The sequence below is a fragment of the Tympanuchus pallidicinctus genome, unplaced genomic scaffold (genome assembly GCF_026119805.1).
Source record: "Tympanuchus pallidicinctus isolate F22 unplaced genomic scaffold, pur_lepc_1.0 scaffold22, whole genome shotgun sequence".
Classification (NCBI taxonomy): Eukaryota; Metazoa; Chordata; class Aves; order Galliformes; family Phasianidae; genus Tympanuchus; species Tympanuchus pallidicinctus.
In genome coordinates, this window is record NW_026294739.1 from 33,874,462 (window position 1) to 33,894,837 (window position 20,376).

General features: G+C 38.9%; 1 protein-coding gene across 1 annotated transcript in view; it reads left to right on the forward strand.

Annotated features, from left to right (window-relative positions):
* TSHZ3 (teashirt zinc finger homeobox 3) overlaps positions 1-17,308 on the forward strand; it is a 62,613-nt gene extending 45,305 nt beyond the window's left edge. The window contains exon 3 of the mRNA XM_052686577.1: positions 12,460-17,308. Within this exon, the coding sequence (XP_052542537.1) occupies positions 12,460-15,659 (3,200 nt within the window). The 3' untranslated portion in view covers positions 15,660-17,308. The remainder of the gene's footprint in view (positions 1-12,459) is intronic.
* Positions 17,309-20,376: the final 3,068 nt, after the last annotated feature.

Here is a 20,376-nt window from a genome sequence, read left to right on the forward strand (position 1 = left end):
GGTCTTGTCTTGGGAACCAAGGTTTTCCTTGTTCACTTGGGAAAAAAAAAACCTGCTCTCCTGGAGAGATCAATCAATGTATTTTACATTTAAAATAACATACACTCACAAAAAAAAAAAAAAAAAACATCTACCCAGCACATAGCTTTACAGAGACTTCAGCATTAGCCTAGCTTTGTGTAGTTTTGTTGAAGCACTGCTGCTGGGAGCTCTCAGAACCCAGGTGTGCTGTCTCAGAAATGAGTGGAGGGCTTGGGATTGATGTGGACAGGACGAAGAGGAGGGCCGCACCATAGAAGCACAGAAACCATGCAGCAGTGTTTTTTTTTCAGGTGACTTGGCTGGAATTGGACTGCAGTTAGCTGGGCAGGGCCAGCAGCTCAGAGGAGAGCAGAAGTCTGTCTGTCTGTAGCTATGAGCACCTTGGAATAGCATCAGGTCTGTGCAACACCCAGTAGGGTACAGCGATTGCTGCTGCTTATGCTTGCAGGTGCTTCCATGCTGCATCAAAGGCTGCTGCATGTGAGGATGGAAGGACAAGCTGCTGGCCCTGCTTGCTGCAGGTTTTGCATGCTGGCAGGGTGGAGTTTTCTGTCTCATTTTCAGATGAAAGCAAGTAGACGTGGATAGGTACATCAGAATGGGTGTGTGTACAACACACTGACTCACATTGAACTCGTTTCAGATTTGTATTTTATTATTACACAAATCACCTTTGTCTTTGACTTAAAAAGTGAAGGCTGTGTGTGTAATGCCACTTAGCTGTATGGTTTGAATGAGGATTGAATTTAATCCAGGTTGTGAAGTGTGAGCTGGGCTTTCTGCAAGGTTCGTTTCAGTGAGTGTTTTCTTAAATGCAGTAAGAGCATCAGGACTATTTTCCAATTTTACAGACAGGTAAACTGAGTTTAAGTGTGTTGTCTGCAGCAAGGGTAGTGGAGGGACCATGAATCGATCCTGCGAGCCACATTAGGGATTGAATTTTCCTTCCTTTTTCTCTAGGCCACAATGAATTCCTTCTGAAAGGCAGCTCGTGTTTACGCTCTGTCCATTTTTATGCATGCGTACTGTTTTACGCATCCAACAGGGTTATGTATGCTTTTTTAGTAACGCCTGCTGAAGCATGGAAAGGATCAACATTTCATTTTCATTACATTTCATTTATTTCTCTATTTTGCAGGAAGGGTTCCATAAAGTATAAGATAGACGTAACTAAAATAAGTTTCCACTGCGGGTGAAAGGTACTGGTGGTTAATGTGGCTCTTCATAAAGCAGCTGAATTGTAAGTTACAATCAAAGATTTAGAAAAAATGTCTGCTTGATAATGTCTTTTGCCATAATAAAATACAGCCACACGAGGAGTAAAAGGCTAAAAGAATGGCCAGACAAAGACAGATCATTCATTTGTGCTTAGTTTGAGACTCCTACAAAGCTATAACTTGAAAAGTACCAACACTGGGTAAGGGAACATGGAGACTGCCATCTTACATGTATATTTAATCTTTGGTTATATTATTTCAAATGTTATGTAGCTATAATAGCGTGAAATAGATGCCTGGTACAGAGGTAGATATTACATCATTGTTGCTATAATGCTCTGCTGCAAAAGGACTTTTTAGAGGATTTCTAATGATAATGAAAATATTCTGATACAGCATTAAGGATTTTGCTGCTGAAATGTGTTTAATGTAAATATGCTGTCAGATACCCTTCAAGTAATTGACAAGAGCAGATGATTAGCAGTGTTCTCAATAGTGTTTTTGCATAATCTTACATTTTGACAGAACTCTTCAGCGGCTTTTTATTGTCAGTGCTCTGCAATCAGTAATACTTTTTCCTTGACATTTACTTTGTCATTATAAATCTTGTAAGTGGTCATTTAACTTGTTCGGTATGCATGTAAGAATATCATTACTAACACGTTTGAAAAAATGTCTTCCAGGAACTACTGGAAAGTAAACTCAAAAAAAAACCTAAATGAAGCGGGTTGATGAGTGACTTTATGAAATAAATACCTGTCTGCGAGCATCTTCTGGCACATTACCAGGGTGATCTTGAAATCTCTTGCTTATTGAACATTCACGTATAATTGATCAAATTCACGGTGGTTGTTAGATTATTTTATCTTTTTTTTTTTTTTTTTTAATTTCGTACTGTTTTTCAATCACGGTCATTTACATCCAACTGGCCAAAATTAAGCTCTTATGATCTGTAAGCATTCATAATTACATAGTGCATGTAACATTAGTAGTCAATATAATAAAACTTCATCTTTATTGAAGCATCTCTTGTTTCTACAGCAGTTCTTTAATCTATCTCAATAGATTTCTAGTGTACAGCTCATATAGATTTGGTCAGTGACAAGGGTTAGAGTAGTCTTGTAGAACATTTACTTGTAGCTGTGAAAAGCCCACATTCATCAGAGGATTAGGTCGATCAGATTGTACCAGGATCAATGGAAGGACTGTGTGATCCCTCTTAGGCTGTAACATGTTCACCTTCTTTGGAGAGAATTCACATACACACACATTTCTCTGTCTTAAAGCCATTTATCTCAGAATGTCAAATTGCAATAATTAACCATTATTGATCTTAAATTCAATTAACTTCATTAACACAGGTCATGATGAGGGTGCTTGTAAGGGAAAGGCTCTTGACAAGTGTCTTTTCTTATATGACATTGAATGTTCACAATTGTGGCTATAAACTATTCATATTGTGCCATAGGAGCATCTTTTAAAAATGACAGGGGTTTGGTTGGTGGCTCTGATGAGACATTTTAATCCCCTCCCCCTCATCTTCTGGTTCTCAGGGTTTTCCAGCAAATTTTCTATTCAGGAATCAGTGAACCATTTGTTTCTAGCACATTATCTTAGTGTGGCATTATAGCAAAACCCACCTATTCAAATACCCTTCAGTTCAATAGCTAGTGCTGGAGATAGAGACTCATTTACAAAAGGGTATATTAGTATAGTTAGCAAATGAGTGAAATGAATATTCAGTGCTTTTTTTTTTTTTTTTTTTTTGCTATCTATACAAAACAAGTGGGGGCCATCTTGTAGAGGTAATCCTTGGGATCCTTGCTTTCTCTAAGTCCTGAGATTCATATAGTAGTCAATAGTTGTTTTTCTTAAATGAGGGCTGAATAAAAACTGTGAAAGGACACAAAGCTCTGTTGGCCCACAGTGAACTCCTTTTTTCATGGAGAAACTTCATTATAAGTACAAGTTCACAATAGCTGAAATTGTGATTGAAATCATTTGGATTTCTACTATACCATTCATACCATTGTATGGAGTTTATTGTAAGTACTCACTGCAACCAAAATAGCTATTGAAAGTACTGTATGAAAGGCTTCAATGGGAATTTAAAGTTGGCTAGAAAAATGAAGGCTGCAGCTCCAGGGATGTATGTTAATGTTAGAATGATTAAACACAGATACACAGCCTGCGTTGTGGTCACTGTAAAGCTTGTAAGATGTGGGCAGTTTGGGAGCGACCAAAGATGTGGGGCGCTTAGAAAGTAAGGTGTAAGGTTTTTCAGTCACCACAATTCTAAACTGCAATCAGAAGGCTCAGAGAAATGTGGATGAAAAGAAATGACAACATCAGTTTTGTTCAAAAACAGATTTTTGTGACAATTAAATGGTCATTTTGCCACGAAATTTGCTGTTTCCACTCTGCTATACAAAGCATTTACTGAAAAGAGGCAGGGCAGAAGCAGAATGGTTTGATTACTACATTCGAAGAAACTAAAGTTCCCTCACAACATCTGTTTGCTCAGTGAAGGATTATAATAATTAAGAGCTATTAGAGCCATATTGAGAACTTTTATGCTCATGCCTGCTTATCCTGGATTTGACTGTGAATCTTGTATTAGTTTGGTGAATGCCCTGAGTGCTTTTCAGTGATTAAAAGAAAGATGCCACCCAAATGCTGATAGCAAGCAGTGATTGCGTCACTGCGCGTTTTAGTACCAATTCAAAAGGTCGTGTAGAGAATGTGGCTGTTCTTAACAGTATGTTGACAGTGAATGTTATTTAAAAATATATATATATCCAAATATTTTATTCTTTGGAGATTCCAGTAAATATTTCTGTCTACTTGAGGAAATGGTAGTTCTATGCATAGAAAAATCCTATCAGGAGTCCAAAAAGCAGAATACCTCCTAAATCAAAATCAGGGGGAAGGCATAACATGAGGCTTTTTTCTCTACTTATTTCTTGCTGTAATATGTGCTTGCCTGGAGTGGGATAATCTAATACGTGTGTAGTACTTTACACGAAGCAACTGTCTTAGAAACCAACAGAAAACCAGTTTTGTCTCACTTAGAGTAGATCACATTTACTTGTGATGAATAATTTATACAGCAAATGTAGATTTTTTTTTTCCTGTTACTAATGCACATACTTAATTGTATTTGTTAAGTTTATGTGAATGTTTTCAGACTGTGGGGCTGCTTATGAGCTGTTTACGCCAACAGTTTATGTCTGGCTCTTGATCCCCCCGTGCTGCCCCTCTCTGTGACCAGCTAGCTGGCTCGTGAGCCTCTCAAGGGCTCGTGGAGAGCTTGGTATTCCTGCAGTGAGCTTTGGTGCTTTGGTGAGCATATTTGCCTTTGGTGTTCTGTCAGGAAGGTCACCCTTCCCATTGACCTGCAGGGTGGGGAGGAAGAGGAAGGCACTCTGAGTATTGATGGCCATCAATCTTGAACCAAACAGCAAGTGAGAATTCCCAGTGGGTGTTCATAGTCTTTGTTTCGTACATACCTGTTTGATCTAGTTCTGACAGTACTTGTGAAAGATGGTTTATGCTGTGACAGGAAAGGCCAAGGCATTTTTTTCTCCCATTTCTCTTCCAGCAGGATCAGCCAGACATTCCAGCTCATAGGGACCATCAAAATCTCTGCTGTCCTCAAGTGCAAATACAATAGCAAGCAATGGCCTTTTGTCCTCACAGAAGCCCATAGTGTTGACACAGCAATCGTGTGCTGCTTCTGGTCATCAACTGGGGGCACGCAGAGCAGGACGTAAACTGTCCCCCTGCTTCTGTGTGGTAGTGTTTTAGGAAGCCAGCCCTATTGTGTATGTGTGGCTGCAAATTCAGGAGAACAAAATAAAGGATCTGTTTTTCCAGACCAGGCAGGCTGTCTGAACTGTTAGACTGGTTTCTCCTAAGCATGATGCTCTCTTCCAACCGTACAATTATGGCATCTGGAAGCAAGTTTTATGTGAGAAAATCTCTTTTAAAATGGTTTTGTGCATTATACATGGGAGTAATTTGGACTGGGTTGTCTCTCAAAATTTTTTTAATTGTTAATTGCTTTTTGTTAGAAACATACTGTGTGAAAAGGCAGATCAGCTCTCAAAGAGAGACAGATTTCAGACTGACCTCACAAAACCCTATGTGCACAAGGTTACATTGCTCTGTGATGTGACTGTGTGCTGTTCTCCACGTTAGGAAGATCGGATGTTGTACTTAATGAGTGGATAAATTGAGCAGATTTTAGAAGAACCCTAAAAAAAACAAGTTTAATTTGGGGAGTTCAGTCTGAAGGCAAGGCAGAGGACAGCCTTGGAGGAGTGGGGCATGATCCATCATCTTTCATCTCTAGTGCAGCCCTAGTGAAACTGATGCTCACAGCCTACCTGGAGGAAGCTGAAAACTGTCAATTATTTTCAATTATACACGTAGGTTGCAGTCACATACACACACTGTGAAGAAGCACAGGAACAGAAACACAGACTTAAGCTTTCTTGTCATATTTTGTGTAAATAGCTTCATTATATATATTAACCTGCAGGAGTTGTTGGCTTCTTTACTTGTCTTCTTGTCTGGCACTGGGCAAGTAATTTTTAGCTATTTGAATTTCCAGGTCTGCAGCTATAAACTTTGAATAAGAACAGGGTTGCTGTGAAGAGTAAAGCACTCACTGAATCTTTTGAACACCATGTTACAGTGATATTTTCCAGTGGTGCTAGATTGTTTCTAAGCCAGCATTTAATATAATAGCATTCTGTTTTTTCAGGTGTGTATTTAATGAAGGAGATAATACATAAATGTGAGCTTTGCACAGGAATATCTCATTTAACAAATGCCCAAACAGTATTTGGTTCTAGGAAGATAAATTCCTCCGTTAGGAGAATTAGTAGCAATTTTTGAATGTTTACTGTTTTCATTGGTAGGCTGCTGCTGTGGTACCTTTCATGTTGCAGAGTTAGGTTTGAAGTCAAAATTAGATGGGAATTTTCACCTTCCTTTAAAACCTACACAAAAGCTGGGGGAGTATATAGTACAGCAGCATGAGGAAAAGGTGCTTGCAACCAGCTTGCTTTGCTTTTGCTCTATGTTCTGAACAGTAATTACATGTAAACTCAGTTTTTGATCCCATCTCTTCTCTCTGTATTCTTTTCCATGTAATTCTCAACTCTTAGCACTTAGCGGTCGATTTGAGCTCTGTGAAGTTGCTCCAAACATAATACCAGGCCAGGATGCTGGATTAGAGCAGCTGACTAGCTTCCTTTGGCCTGTTTCTAAGCTCTTTGTATCAGATAGCTGCTGCAGTATGTTCGTGAAGAAACAAACAGAAGTACACTTCAAAGTTTCTGGTGCCTAATGATAGTCACCCATTAGATTGGCGTGCTGTGTGACATCCATCCATGTGCTGATTCCCATAACTTCATAGTACAGCGTTGTTGGTGTGAAAATGCTGCAAATGTATCAAAACACCAGGAAAAAAAAACACCCAGACAGCTAAACAAGCATGAGTCATGTATACCACATCAAATCAGCATGTTCAAATGAATATTCTTGATCTTGCCAATGGGCAAAATAATCAGTTTTGGAGTAGGATCGCATCTTAGTGCAGAGCACCAGCTGCTTCAGCCAACAGGTGAGAGAAATGCTCTCTCCTCCTGGAAACAACATTTGTCTCCCACAACGGACAGTAATGCCTGTGTGAAATAGAACCTTTGACCTTTCTAACAGGTCATGGTGCATGGCCATGCCTGTTTATAAGCAGTGTTCTCACATGCCATTCAGGTGAGCAGGGAGGCTCTCCTGCTTTTCCCTTCTGTTGCCTCCTGAGGAGTACACTAACAGCTCTGCCATGTGGTGGAGTCTCAAACAGTTTCAGCTACATGTGAATTATTAGTCAATCTCCGTGTAGGAATAGCTTATGTTGTGGGTGAGATGTTTGCCTTTCCTCCTGTAACTGAAAGGCCTGTGGAGTGGGAGTTTTCTAACAGACTAACTTTTGTATGCCTACAGTTATGTTAGGTCTTTGATTGACTCAATCCACTGCATTTTCTCTTGCCTCTCTTCATTAATTGTGTGAGCACGGGTCCATTGGCACAGTCAGAACATCTGAGAACTTCTGTTTCCTCTTGCCATTTCCTTGGCTTGCGTTTGGGCCGTGCCCCGCTTTGGCTGAATGGCTCCACAGAAACTGTGGACTCCTCAAAGATTTTTCTGTAGATTGCCTAATTTTTTTTTTGTTTGGTTGTTTTTAAAAAAGGGTAATTCCTTAGATGACTGTATCCTTCTTACTCTCAACCTTTCTTTTGTTCTCAAGGTGTGAGATTAAAATGGATTCAGGTTTTGTTAAGGGGATAAGATGCTTTCTTCAAGATGCACTCAAAAATCAGATGGTTTAGGAAATGAACCTTACTATTGAACGATTATTTCAAACCATGCATAAGTAAGTAATAAAGTTGGTTGTGATTTTCTAGTATAAGGCTGTTTTGTTAAAGCCAGAAAAATTCCAAGGAATTGAAGAATTTTGATGAACCACTGGATGCTTGACTTTTGTAGTCAAACATTTTTTTTTCTTGCAAGAAGAATATTTGAATTTTTTGATATTTTTTCAAGGAGAAAGCTTGTATTCTAGTTCTTATTTATACCAGTAAGCTAACTAAAATAAAGTATTGGTGCAAAAAGCACATAATTAAAACAAGACATTTCAAAAATGCTCCAATTAAATATAAGCCAAAATATATGGTCTCAGATGCAGATGGTGTATACATGTATATAGTGTCTGTGGTGTCTATAGTTCTTCTGGTGTCTGCATAGAAAGAAGTCCATCAGTTTATTAGTGTCAATGCAAGATGTATCCATATACATCACTTTAGGTAGTGATGTATCACAATTTATTTCCACTGGCAAAGAAATGATCCATAGCTCAGTTATGAAGGTAATTCCCTCTTCTGTGGAAATGAATTCCATTATACCACAGCTTACATTTATGTATTTATATAAAATGTGTTAATTTCATTTTTACCTAGCAGTTTAGTTAATAATTATAATAAATATTAATGAGGGAACTGTCTGTTCTCAACCTCTGTATAGCTGCACCTGCAGTAGGTTTCGGAATCCCTTTAATGCCCTCATCTTCTGTAGGAACTGAGAGCCTCCCCATAGAACTACTTCCCATCTTTTGTCAAATACTGTCTCGCTCTAACAACAATACTCATCTTGCAACCAATTTCCTGTGAGTTTTGATGTCCTACAAGATGTAAACTAAAAACTTTTTGGGAAACTGTGACTTTTTTTCTTCTTTGACACTGGGAAGTAAAAAACAAAAATATAGAAGCACGTAATTTCTTTCATTTCCATTCTTATTAACTTCTTCTGCTGTTAGGATTGCCTTTAAAGTGTTGGGTTTTTTTACCTCATACTTTGCTGTCAAGGCATTGAAGAAAGGTTGTACAGATGCCCTGCTGTTTAGGCGTTACTTTGTACGTGAAACACATCAAACCGAGAATCTCTCTTTTGTTTTTTATTTCTAATAAGAAGCAAGTGGCTGAGCAAAGATGGGCTGGAGCCAGTGCTTCTTAAAAACGGTCTCCACCAGGCAGTAGATCTCAATGAAAAGTTGCGGGGTTCTTTGTTTTACCATCACCTCCTGATTTTGTTCTTCTTTTCTGCGTAGTGTCTTTGCTCTTCCTGTAGGTGCTTAACCTAAGACAAAATCTCTCTGCCTTCCTTGTCCTGCGCTCTGTAACAGCAAAGCTGTCACCATCTGCACGCAGACAGCACCAGTTGTTCCACTCCTCTGAGCCGAGTGTAGTGAGGTCGGCAGGATCAGAGCTTCCCGTACTGTTTGATGGTGTGGAATTGTCTTTTGGCCTTAACTCTCTATCTTCATCTGTCCCACAATGCTGATAACAGTTTGGCAGGGTTTTCTGAGGAGGAGATGTGCACATTGTCTGTTGCATCAATGCTCTGAGGACAAGGCTTCAGGGAGTGATGAGCCTTTCAGTCACTGTAAACTTAAATGTAGATGCTGGAAATCTTTCAGAATGGCCCAAATCTGCTATTATGTGTTTGTATGGCCCAGGATTTGGTGGGTTGCCTCCTGCTGCTACGCACCAGCCCTGAAGGCAAATGCTAGATGACCAGCCCTTGGAATAAGATGTTATAAGCTTCTTCCACAAACCACCGAGGGTTATGTTCTAAGTGAAGGGACTGAAGAAGTTCAAGTAAGTTGTGTTTCATCGCTCCTCTCCCTTGTGCAGTGGAAAGAGCAGAAGGAGTTGTTCAAACTGTCACTTTATTAAAGTTGCAGAGTTAAATTCCATGCTGTCATTTGTGTCTCATTTCCCACATATCTAGATTAAAGATCGATGTCACAACTTGGCTTTGCAACTTGAGCTTAGGAGGGAGAACAGCTACAAAGGAGGCAGCTCCTGGTTAACACGCAAATATGCTTGATAGTTGGTGAAAAGGGCAAAGAAAGCATGAAAGGTAAATAGATTTACATTTAAATGAGCCACATGCTGGAGTTTTTCCCCAGTATAAAACTCGCTCTTGAAAAAAACTGTGAATGTGACAATATGAGTTTTTCATCCAAACAAAATTCGTAAGATTTTAATAAGAGAAACAAAAATGTAAAGAAAACCACACAAATTAAGGACTAAGCAGCCTACAGGAGCACCTCTGCATGGTCTGTAGGGCCCAGGGCTTTGGTGTGAGAATGAGCACGCAGTGGACAGAAGGAGCAAAGAGTGGGTACGTTTATAAGGTGCCTTGGTCTTTCATCTCAATCTGCAGGTGTGCAGGTCTTGCTAATGCAGGCAGAGTGACAATAACCTTGGATTTTATGTCCTAAAAAGAGAGTTTGTCTTCAATTTCACATGCAGCTAAGGAATGGAAGTGGTAAAAGTAAAACTCCACAAGAGAGAAAAGAGTACATTTAATTCCAGGATCGTTGGTTCATGCTGGCATTTCTTCCTTCCATCTTTCCTTATTCTTATCACTTGGATCTTTGGTGTGCTTCAGACTGAGGCAGTTGTTAGCCAGTTGTTTACATGTTACCAGGGATTACTTAATTTTTTTTCAGCTTTAGAATATAATTTTAACCCTTATGCTTTCCTTTGCTGAAGATTTGGTAGAGTTTAGAAACACGATGGAAGAAACATATGAGATGAAAAGGAATCTGTACCATGTATAAGGGAACAAAAGTACTGAGTGAAGTCCACCTTCTTAGATGTTAAATTCTTTATAGTGGTTTCATTGCAAGCATTTGCTGGATAGACACCAATCTTGGCTACAGATTGCCAGCATGACTGTAGTGTACATAAAATAAGAATCTTGAATTCTTTCAATATATTTTGAAAAAGCATAGAATGAAGTAAAAGAGAGCAGCTCTATTTCATTAGTGCACATATACCTCCTTTTGAAGTCTGATCTTAACAGCATTTTCAAAATAATATAATAATTGAAATTTTTAAAACTTAATTCAAACTACATTCATACAAATGTTGAAAATAAGAACTTTGCTGCATGGCTCTTCCGTTTTGAAATGACCTACACTGAAATACTTAATTATCTGTTGTTTCATGTGATGTGTTTGTGCTTTCAGAGGCTTAGCAACTATTCTGTAGATCAGATTATATAATTTTATGTGCTTGGAGCAAGACTTGCTACTATTCAGAGCCTTGTGAGAAACAGTAGTGAATGTTTTGTATTTCCTAACTGAATGAAGAAGTACTGCATACGAAACTAAAAGCCTAATTTCATTGTTGCTTTAACAGCTGCTTTCTTCTTTTGTGATTTTCTGGCAACATTTAATCACAATTTGCAAAGTTCAATACTGTGTATGTGATATCTACTACACTGTCCTACATTTTTCTCTCTGTGAGCTAGAGTAGGTGTTCTTGGGATGCTAATCATTATCTTCTTTGCACTGTTGCCTGCATAAACAGGCTATAGATGTGTTTACGATACAGATACCCACACATTCCAGATGTGTTCCAGGGAAGGTCAAAAGTCAAGTGTCCTTACCCCTCGTCTACTGGAAACATGTTCTTTTGAAGTTTGTAATTGTAATTGTGAGAGATTGAAAGCAAATTCTAAATTCTATTTAATAAGAATAGCTGCAAATTAACTCACTATGTAAAAATAGATTTTTTTTATCAATTAATGATCCCTCTCTTAACCTAACCATAATTTTCTTTCCTGAAGGAAAAACTAAGGTAGACTTAATGTATGTACAATACGTGCACAGAAGCAGTGGAGAAAAAGAGAACGTGTTTACTGTCAGTTCCCAACTATCCTATTCAGGAAGAGTATCTTAAATTTACATCACCAGTTACATTACTTGAGAAGGAAAAAAAGACAGGATCCCTGTTGGGTGTCTGTGTAGCTTATGCTGAGTAAATATTGACAAAGTAGTCTAAAGAGCAAACACTTTGACATTTGTAAGGTCCACTGGAAGGTCTTGTATATATTTATACAGCAAGAATGAGTACAGCATACCAATTTTCTTGAACTAGCTCCTGACATAGCTCCTGACATAATTCTGCATGGGCTTTCTCGTTGAGAAAGGTATGTTTAAATGTGAATGGGTCATTTGTTATACTCATAATGAATACCCTTCAACTCGTAGTGAGTTGTTTCAGAAGGTTGTGTCACCTACTTTTACTCTCTCCTCCTTTAAAATATGATACTACTAATAATGATAACTTCTTGAAAATCTCATTTTTTTATTATTGCAATTAGGAATTCTTTTACTTTGTAGGAATTTTTGATGTTTGTTGTGCTCTATATTTATTAAGGATTGAGTCTCAAAACTGTAATGAGCAAAAAATGCTTGCTTAATTTAAATTGTGAATCTGTCTGTTAAGAAATGCATTAGGGGTAGGAGAAGCATAAGACATATTAATTGACAGACAGGAACTGCTGTCTCTGAGGTTGATACAAGTAATTTATTACTTTAGAAATGAATGCCACCTCCAGAATGTGCTTCATTAATTTCAAATTTAGTTTTAATTTCAAGCTGTTGCCCCTTGAGAAGAATAAGGTGGCAAATTATGTTTGAAGAGCAGATTTTTTTCTTGCTCGGAAGAAACGCTAAATTTTAACTGTTTAATTTTACAAATAAGTGCTGTTCTTTGGCTGAAACACTTGAGTGAAAGTATGATCAGCAGAAACTAACTTATTTTTCTTCTCTTCATAATAGCCTATGTTTCAGATGAACTAAAAGCAGCAGCACTGGTGGAAGAAGATGTGGAAGCTGATGAAAACACAGCTGATGGAGAGCCTTCTGCAAAATATGCATGTCCAGAAAAAGACTTCAGTAAGAACTGCCAAAGCTACCAAAACTCTCCAGCAGCTGAATTTTCAAGCCATGAAATGGACAGTGAATCACATATCAGTGAGACGAGTGACCGCATGGCAGACTTTGAGAGCAGTTCTATTAAAAATGAAGAAGAGAGCAAGGAGGTTTCAATACCACTTGAAGACTCTACCGTATCTGATAGTTTAGAACAAATGAAAGCTGTATATAACAACTTCCTCTCCAATTCCTACTGGTCCAATCTCAATTTGAATCTTCACCAGCCAATTTCAGAAAAAAACAATGGCAGCAGCAGCAGTAGCAGCAGCAGCAGCAGCAGTTGTGGAAGTGGCAGCTTTGACTGGCACCAGACCGCAATGGCTAAAACATTGCAGCAAGTTTCTCAGAGCAGAATTCTTCCTGAACCAAGCCTTTTTAGCACAGTTCAATTGTACAGACAAAGCAGTAAGCTTTATGGCTCTATATTTACTGGAGCCAGTAAATTCCGCTGTAAAGACTGCAGTGCTGCCTATGATACTTTAGTAGAATTAACAGTGCACATGAATGAAACGGGACATTATCGAGATGACAACCATGAAACTGATAACAATAACCCTAAAAGATGGTCCAAACCTCGTAAACGTTCTTTGCTTGAAATGGAAGGGAAAGAAGATGCCCAGAAAGTATTAAAGTGTATGTACTGTGGTCATTCATTTGAATCTCTTCAGGATTTGAGTGTTCATATGATCAAAACAAAACACTACCAAAAAGTGCCTCTGAAGGAACCTGTTACACCTGTAGCAGCTAAAATTATCCCAGCTACTAGAAAGAAAGCATCACTAGAGCTTGAACTTCCAAGTTCTCCAGATTCCACAGGTGGGACACCAAAAGCACCTGTCTCAGACACCAACGATGCACTTCAAAAGAATTCCAATCCTTACATTACACCAAATAATCGCTATGGTCATCAGAACGGTGCCAGCTATGCCTGGCACTTTGAAGCGAGGAAATCTCAAATTCTGAAGTGCATGGAATGTGGAAGTTCTCATGACACTCTGCAGGAACTCACTGCCCACATGATGGTGACGGGACATTTTATTAAAGTCACCAACTCTGCCATGAAAAAAGGGAAGCCTATTATAGAAGCCCCAGCAACACCTACAGTAACATCCTTAGTAGATGAGAAAGTCCAGTCTGTGCCACTAGCTGCCACCACTTTCACATCTCCTTCCAATACGCCTTCTAGTGTTTCCCCTAAACTAAATGTTGAAATAAAAAAAGAAGTAGATAAAGAAAGAAGCACTGCTGATGACAAAATGAAAGAGAAAGAAAAGTCAAGTGAGGATGAGGAGAAGTATGATATCTCTTCGAAATACCATTACTTGACTGAAAATGACCTAGAAGAAAGCCCTAAAGGGGGACTGGATATATTGAAGTCTTTAGAAAACACAGTTACATCAGCTATAAATAAAGCCCAGAATGGCACCCCAAGCTGGGGTGGCTACCCTAGCATTCATGCTGCTTATCAGCTGCCTAATATGATGAAGCTGTCATTGGGTTCATCTGGGAAGAGTGCACCGTTAAAGCCCATGTTTGGAAACAGTGAACTAGTATCGCCATCTAAAAGCCAGCCCTTGGTATCTCCACCAAGCAGCCAGACCTCACCTGTGCCAAAAACAAATTTTCACGCCATGGAAGAATTAGTAAAGAAAGTCACTGAGAAGGTGGCTAAAGTAGAGGAAAAAATGAAGGAGCCCGAAGGGAAGCTTTCTCCAATGAAGCGTGCAACACCTTCACCGTGCAGTAGTGAAGTCAGTGAACCTCTCAAAATGGAGGCCTCCAATGATGGTGGCTTTAAAAGCCAACAAAATAGCCCAGTCCCTCAAAGAGATGTTTGCAAGGACAGTCCAACTGTAGAACCTGTGGAAAATGGGAAAGAGCCTGCTAAGTCAATTGTAGGTTCTTTAAGCAGTAGCACGGCTATCATTACTGATCACCCTCCTGAGCAGCCATTTGTAAACCCATTAAGTGCACTGCAGTCTGTCATGAATATTCATCTTGGGAAGGCAGCAAAGCCATCTTTGCCCGCGTTGGATCCAATGAGCATGCTTTTTAAAATGAGCAACAGTTTGGCAGAAAAGGCTGCAGTGGCCACCCCACCTCTCCAGTCCAAAAAAACAGACCACTTGGACCGTTATTTTTATCATGTCAACAATGACCAACCCATAGATTTGACGAAAGGCAAGAGTGACAAAAGCTGCTCTTTGGGTTCAGCGCTTTTGTCATCCACATCGACATCTTCTGCATCTTCTTCATCTACAGTGACAACAGCAAAGACATCTGCAGTCGTGTCATTCATGTCAAACTCGCCGCTACGCGAGAATGCCTTGTCAGATATATCTGATATGCTGAAGAACCTGACAGAAAGTCACACATCAAAATCTTCCACACCTTCCAGCATATCTGAGAAATCTGACATTGATGGTACCACAATAGAGGAACCAGAAGAGAGTACACCAGCTCAGAAAAGGAAGGGACGTCAGTCTAACTGGAACCCTCAGCACTTGCTCATCTTGCAGGCCCAGTTTGCAGCCAGTTTACGGCAGACTTCAGAGGGGAAATACATAATGTCAGACCTAAGCCCTCAAGAAAGAATGCACATTTCCAGGTTTACGGGACTTTCAATGACCACCATTAGCCATTGGCTAGCCAATGTGAAATACCAGCTCCGAAGGACGGGAGGAACTAAGTTCCTTAAAAATTTGGACACTGGGCATCCAGTGTTCTTTTGTAATGATTGCGCTTCACAGATCAGAACTCCTTCAACTTATATCAGTCATCTTGAATCGCATCTGGGTTTCAGGTTAAGGGACTTGTCCAAACTGTCCAGTGAACAGATTAACAATCAGATAGCACAAGCAAAGTCACCGTCTGAAAAGCTGGTGACATCCTCTCCAGAGGAAGATATCGGAACTTCTTACCAGTGCAAACTTTGTAACAGGACTTTTGCAAGCAAGCATGCTGTTAAACTTCATCTTAGTAAAACACATGGGAAGTCACCAGAGGATCATCTTCTGTATGTTTCAGAGTTAGAGAAGCAGTAGCATTTGCTTTTGATTAAAATAACTGTAATTTGCTTTGAGGAAAACTGTCAAAGACGCCTTAAAGCTACTGTTTAATTCTTGGCACATGTTCTTATTTTAACTCCAGAGTCGCTCTGGGCTGAACTGTTTTGTATAACTGTACAGTGTTTAGAGGTGCATAATCAGCTGTTGTTACTGGTAAAATATGAAGGTTAAAATGCAGTGGTAAGTGTTTGGAACTTTGTGTAAATTGGATTTAGTTGCTATGCATCCCTCTGATGCATCAAGCTGCATGCATTAACAGACAGTTTAATTAAGCATTTATAACTGATTCTGGTGCACTTTTTTCATGTGACCTAAGTGTGCTGGTATTTCTCACCCTGTAATCTTTAGCCCTCTGAGTACTTTGAAGCACTTTTGCATTAATTTGGTAAAAATGTATGGATATGGTTTTTTTTAAACCCTTACCAGCTTAGTTCTGATTACAAATATGAACCTCCATTTATGCAGAGGTGTCTCACACCTTGAAATTTAAAAATATGATTTTCACATTGAAACATAGATGTATATATTGTATAGATATTTCAAAATCTCTTATGGAAAATGTGATTGTGGTTAATGCCATTTTCTTTTTCTTCAGCATTTTTAGCAACAGTGTTTTTTGTACCTGATAACCCCAGGTATGAACTGCTATATATAGTGTAAATTTCATTTTTTAGGCCTAACGGTTTTCCTTTTAACATCCAAACGTTGTAAATTGTATGATGAAAGATACCACAGATAGCATTTATAAAGTATTCAGAAACATTATTCTTAAAGCAAAGTATGTGTTGTTTTGTTTTGCTATACAGTACATCTATATTAATAGAGGTTCATGTTTAAATTATACATATTTATTAGTGTTGCTATCATTTATTTGTTTGTTTTTTTTGTTCTTTTTTTAAACCGTCTAAAGAAACAGAAGCCACGGACTGCATTCCTGGCATGCATTATAACTGTTTTGCACAACGTGACTTTTAAAGGTATTTATTAGTAAAAAAAAGTAATAAAAGAAAATAAAAAGAGAAAATTCAAAATAAACTCAGTGCTCAAAGGGTTAAATCTATTTGAAAAACTTGTACTGTATTTCCTAAACATTGATAAAGCCTTTAAAATGTTTGTACTGTAATACTTTGCTTAAAAGTTATGAGGCATTCTGTGATATAACCTCTTTTACTTATTTATAAGCGCTCTTGGTTGTTATTTCCTATTGTAGAATGCCTTTTTATTTCAATTGGTAACTTTCTGTTTTGTTCTGCCTAATTATTCTCCCAAGATTCCATACTGCAGCTTTATCTTTAGGCATATGAAAGGTAACCCGTGGTTACCAGCACACTAAGTGATTCTGTTCGTCTCCATTTTTGGCAGTTAATTTGCAGAAGTAACTGACAGCTGACACCATATGAGAATCTATGTATAAAATATTGGCATGTAAACAGCACAGACACTGTAATGCACTCTGTGCCCTGTTTTGTTGTTGACAATGAAGCACCATTATATGACTCTTCATATAACCTTTTTTTCTACAGCAGCATTAAAATTGTCTTTTTGCTATAATTTTGTGTTGCGTTCACAATTATGTCTGAAATGTGCTACGACTAACGAGCACATTAAAATTAAATTGTATGCTATCTGTTTATGACTGAAGCTTGAGTAGGTTTCTTCATCTGCCAGGTGCTGGCAGTCAAAAGCTGCACATAAATCACTGGAGTTTTAGTGAACTTTAGCATTTAAAGAGCAGGATAGCACTTATTCAAAGGCTGCATTAACAATTTTTTTTTCCTCCGGAACAGATAAATGAGCATTATAACTCCTTTTTAAACATCAGGTAAGGCTGGCTGCAAAGACAGGCTTTAGGAGCAATGTGCAACATAGCAAACAGGCACTTTTCTGCGCCTGCAGCCCGGCAGGGAGCCGTGCTGCTCTCCCTGCCCAGCTGGGCACACGTTTGGAACAGCACTGCCATGCTCCTGGGGCAGCTGGAGAGGCACCTGAGGCTGGAGAGCTGCCGGAGCCACTGGGAAGGGAAGCCTCTGCTGGCCTTCAGTGCTGGGGTACAGCAGGAAGAAAGGTGGATAAAAGTGTCAAATGAGCGGGAGCGTTTAGATGAGAATGACGGACTGCTACTGGTGGTGACAGGTCACCCCCATCAACAACTTGCATCTCCAAATTACCTGTATAATTATGCACGTAAATAATGCCTTTTGCCAGGCAGGTGAAATCGGAGGCTAGGAATGGTTCAGGGAGCCAAAACCACCGTTGTGGCACTTAGGAATCGTGCTTTAAGTGAGAGCTACCATCTGAATGTCAAATCTTCGGTTTACTTTATTTAAAAAAAATATACGCTGTCTTCCAGTAAGTGAATTAAATGTGTTTTGTGCTTTCTTCCCTTCTTCTCTGACCATGAAAGCCAGTGCCATGTCTTGCCCAGTGTAACTGAGTGTTCTGTTCATTCTGCAGCCAGTAGTGCTAAGAAGACTCGATGAATGGGATTCACAATTATTGCTCTGCATTTTTGCCTCCTCTTTTGGCTCACAGTTGTAACTGATTTTAAGGTCATTTGTGTGTCAATGTTATGGCCTCCACTCAAATTCCAGCAATGAAATCGCACTACACAGTTCTGATGTTTGCCAGCCCATCCCAGGAGTACCCATTGTACCCAGGAGGTGCAGCCCAGCCATCCCCTGCCCTCCAGGAGGACTCCCTGGCAGCACTCTGTGCTTTTTTGCATATTGATGGTCTCAGCCTAAATGCAGGCACAGTTTTTGCATCTACGGCAGAGAATTCCTCCTTTGAAAATTAGAACAGCTTAAATATAGTGTTTGGTTGCAAAGCAGAAACTCACACATAAGGAGACTGGCAGATTATTGCATATATTGTCAATCAATTTATTTTTAAGATGCACCGTTGACTTATAATAGTAATGGTAAAAGCTCTATATGCAGTACAGTTATCTGGGGCTCGGGAGGGAGGAAAAGCAGGAGGCTGCAGTCTTTTGCAGTGTTCATTCTCTTTATTTTTAAAATACAGACAAGGAGTTGATGCTTGCAAACACCGAATGCTGCTGGTGCAGCTTCATCCAGTCTGATGAAGTCCCTCCCAGGGCCCGACCCTCTGGATCCCAATGTCCAGGGAGGAGGTAGATGCAGGGGAAATTTTTGGGAGCAGCTAGATCTCTGTGTGCACCAGAAATGACTTTTAAAATACAGTTTTAAAATATTCTTCAAACTTTGCAAATGAATGGCTTCTCAGGATCTGCGTATCCTCAATTTATTAAAATAAAGTTCAGCTTGCATTTCAGAACCTTCAGGACTGGCATACCAATGTGATTTCATACTATAAAGAATTTAGAGAATCAGTGAACTGGAATAATGTCCTTTCCATCAATACACTGATATGTATATTGGCACAGTAACCATTAGTGCTAACCAAATCACCAACCTGACTATATGAAGATAATTTTTCTCCTATTAGACATGAAGGTACAAATGTGGGATTTTAAAATATGTATCTGTGTTCCAACTTTTGTGTTGCGTTTGATGTTTTATTTAGGAAGATGCAGATCAGATGTGAGAGAAAACAAAATGCCTCAAGAAAGAGTTTAAAAATGAGATTGTGATTGGAAGAGCTTTAAATCACAGGTGTATAAAGGTGACCCTGGTCTAACCCCACCCAAGTAGTGGCTTGTTGCAGCATACTGTATATCTTCCAGCTATCACATTTACGCAGTATCTTAAAATAACATTTGTGATAAATGTGCAATTTAACTAATTTATGGTGCTATGATGTGCTCAGGGCTACATGCAAGATGAAAATCTTAAATGGAGCTTGAACAGCTCACTTCACAACAAGAAATCAATATGCCAGATCTTAGCTGTTCACTGAAGTCAACATTTAGCAAATAAATAAATAAAAGCAACTAGAAGAACAAAAAGAACACCACCATGTATCTGTGACCTTAGTGAGCAAGAAATCTGTAATTAACCAAAATGTGATTTTCAAACTAGTGTAAGGAACTTTCTGAAACCTTAGAATCTTATTTATATTTATGTTTTTTTGTTTTGTTTTGTTTTTGTTTGGTTGTATTAAAATTGAAAGTATATCGTTTTACTTCTGCAGTTGCTTTTGTGGTAAACACTATATGTGATTTCTTATCTAAACCAAGGCAGATAAGTGTTATCAGTGTGGGAATGATCTGTTGCACTTTGATACAGCTATGTATCTTGGTATATGCAGCTAGGCACAAATGTGACTGCATTTTATGACAGCAAAATTTTTGGCAATACTGTGAGATTTAAGAAAATATTGGCACATGTAGAAGAGGAGAACCTTTAATTTTGTAAGTTCTTATTTCAGCTGCAACAGAAAAAGAAGTAGCCGTGGTGCAAGTGACGACAGAGACAACTGGTAATAAAGCTAACTTTAATACATTTTACATTTCAAAATATGCCTCCAGAGAGCCTTATGTATTTCTTAGGAAAATACCAAATGGTGGCAATCATTCTTGCATACTTTCTTAGGTTGAGAACGTGTTAGAGCTTTGCTGGGTTCTCAGTTACCCACAGTTCTCGTGGATGAGAATACAGAACTGGTCACAAAGCATGAATTGGTCACGAAAAGTAAACGAAAGAAAGAGTTCCTAAGTTGCAATCTTTTTAAAAAGCCACTGAGTTTTCTCTGAGAAAAGAGTGAACCAATC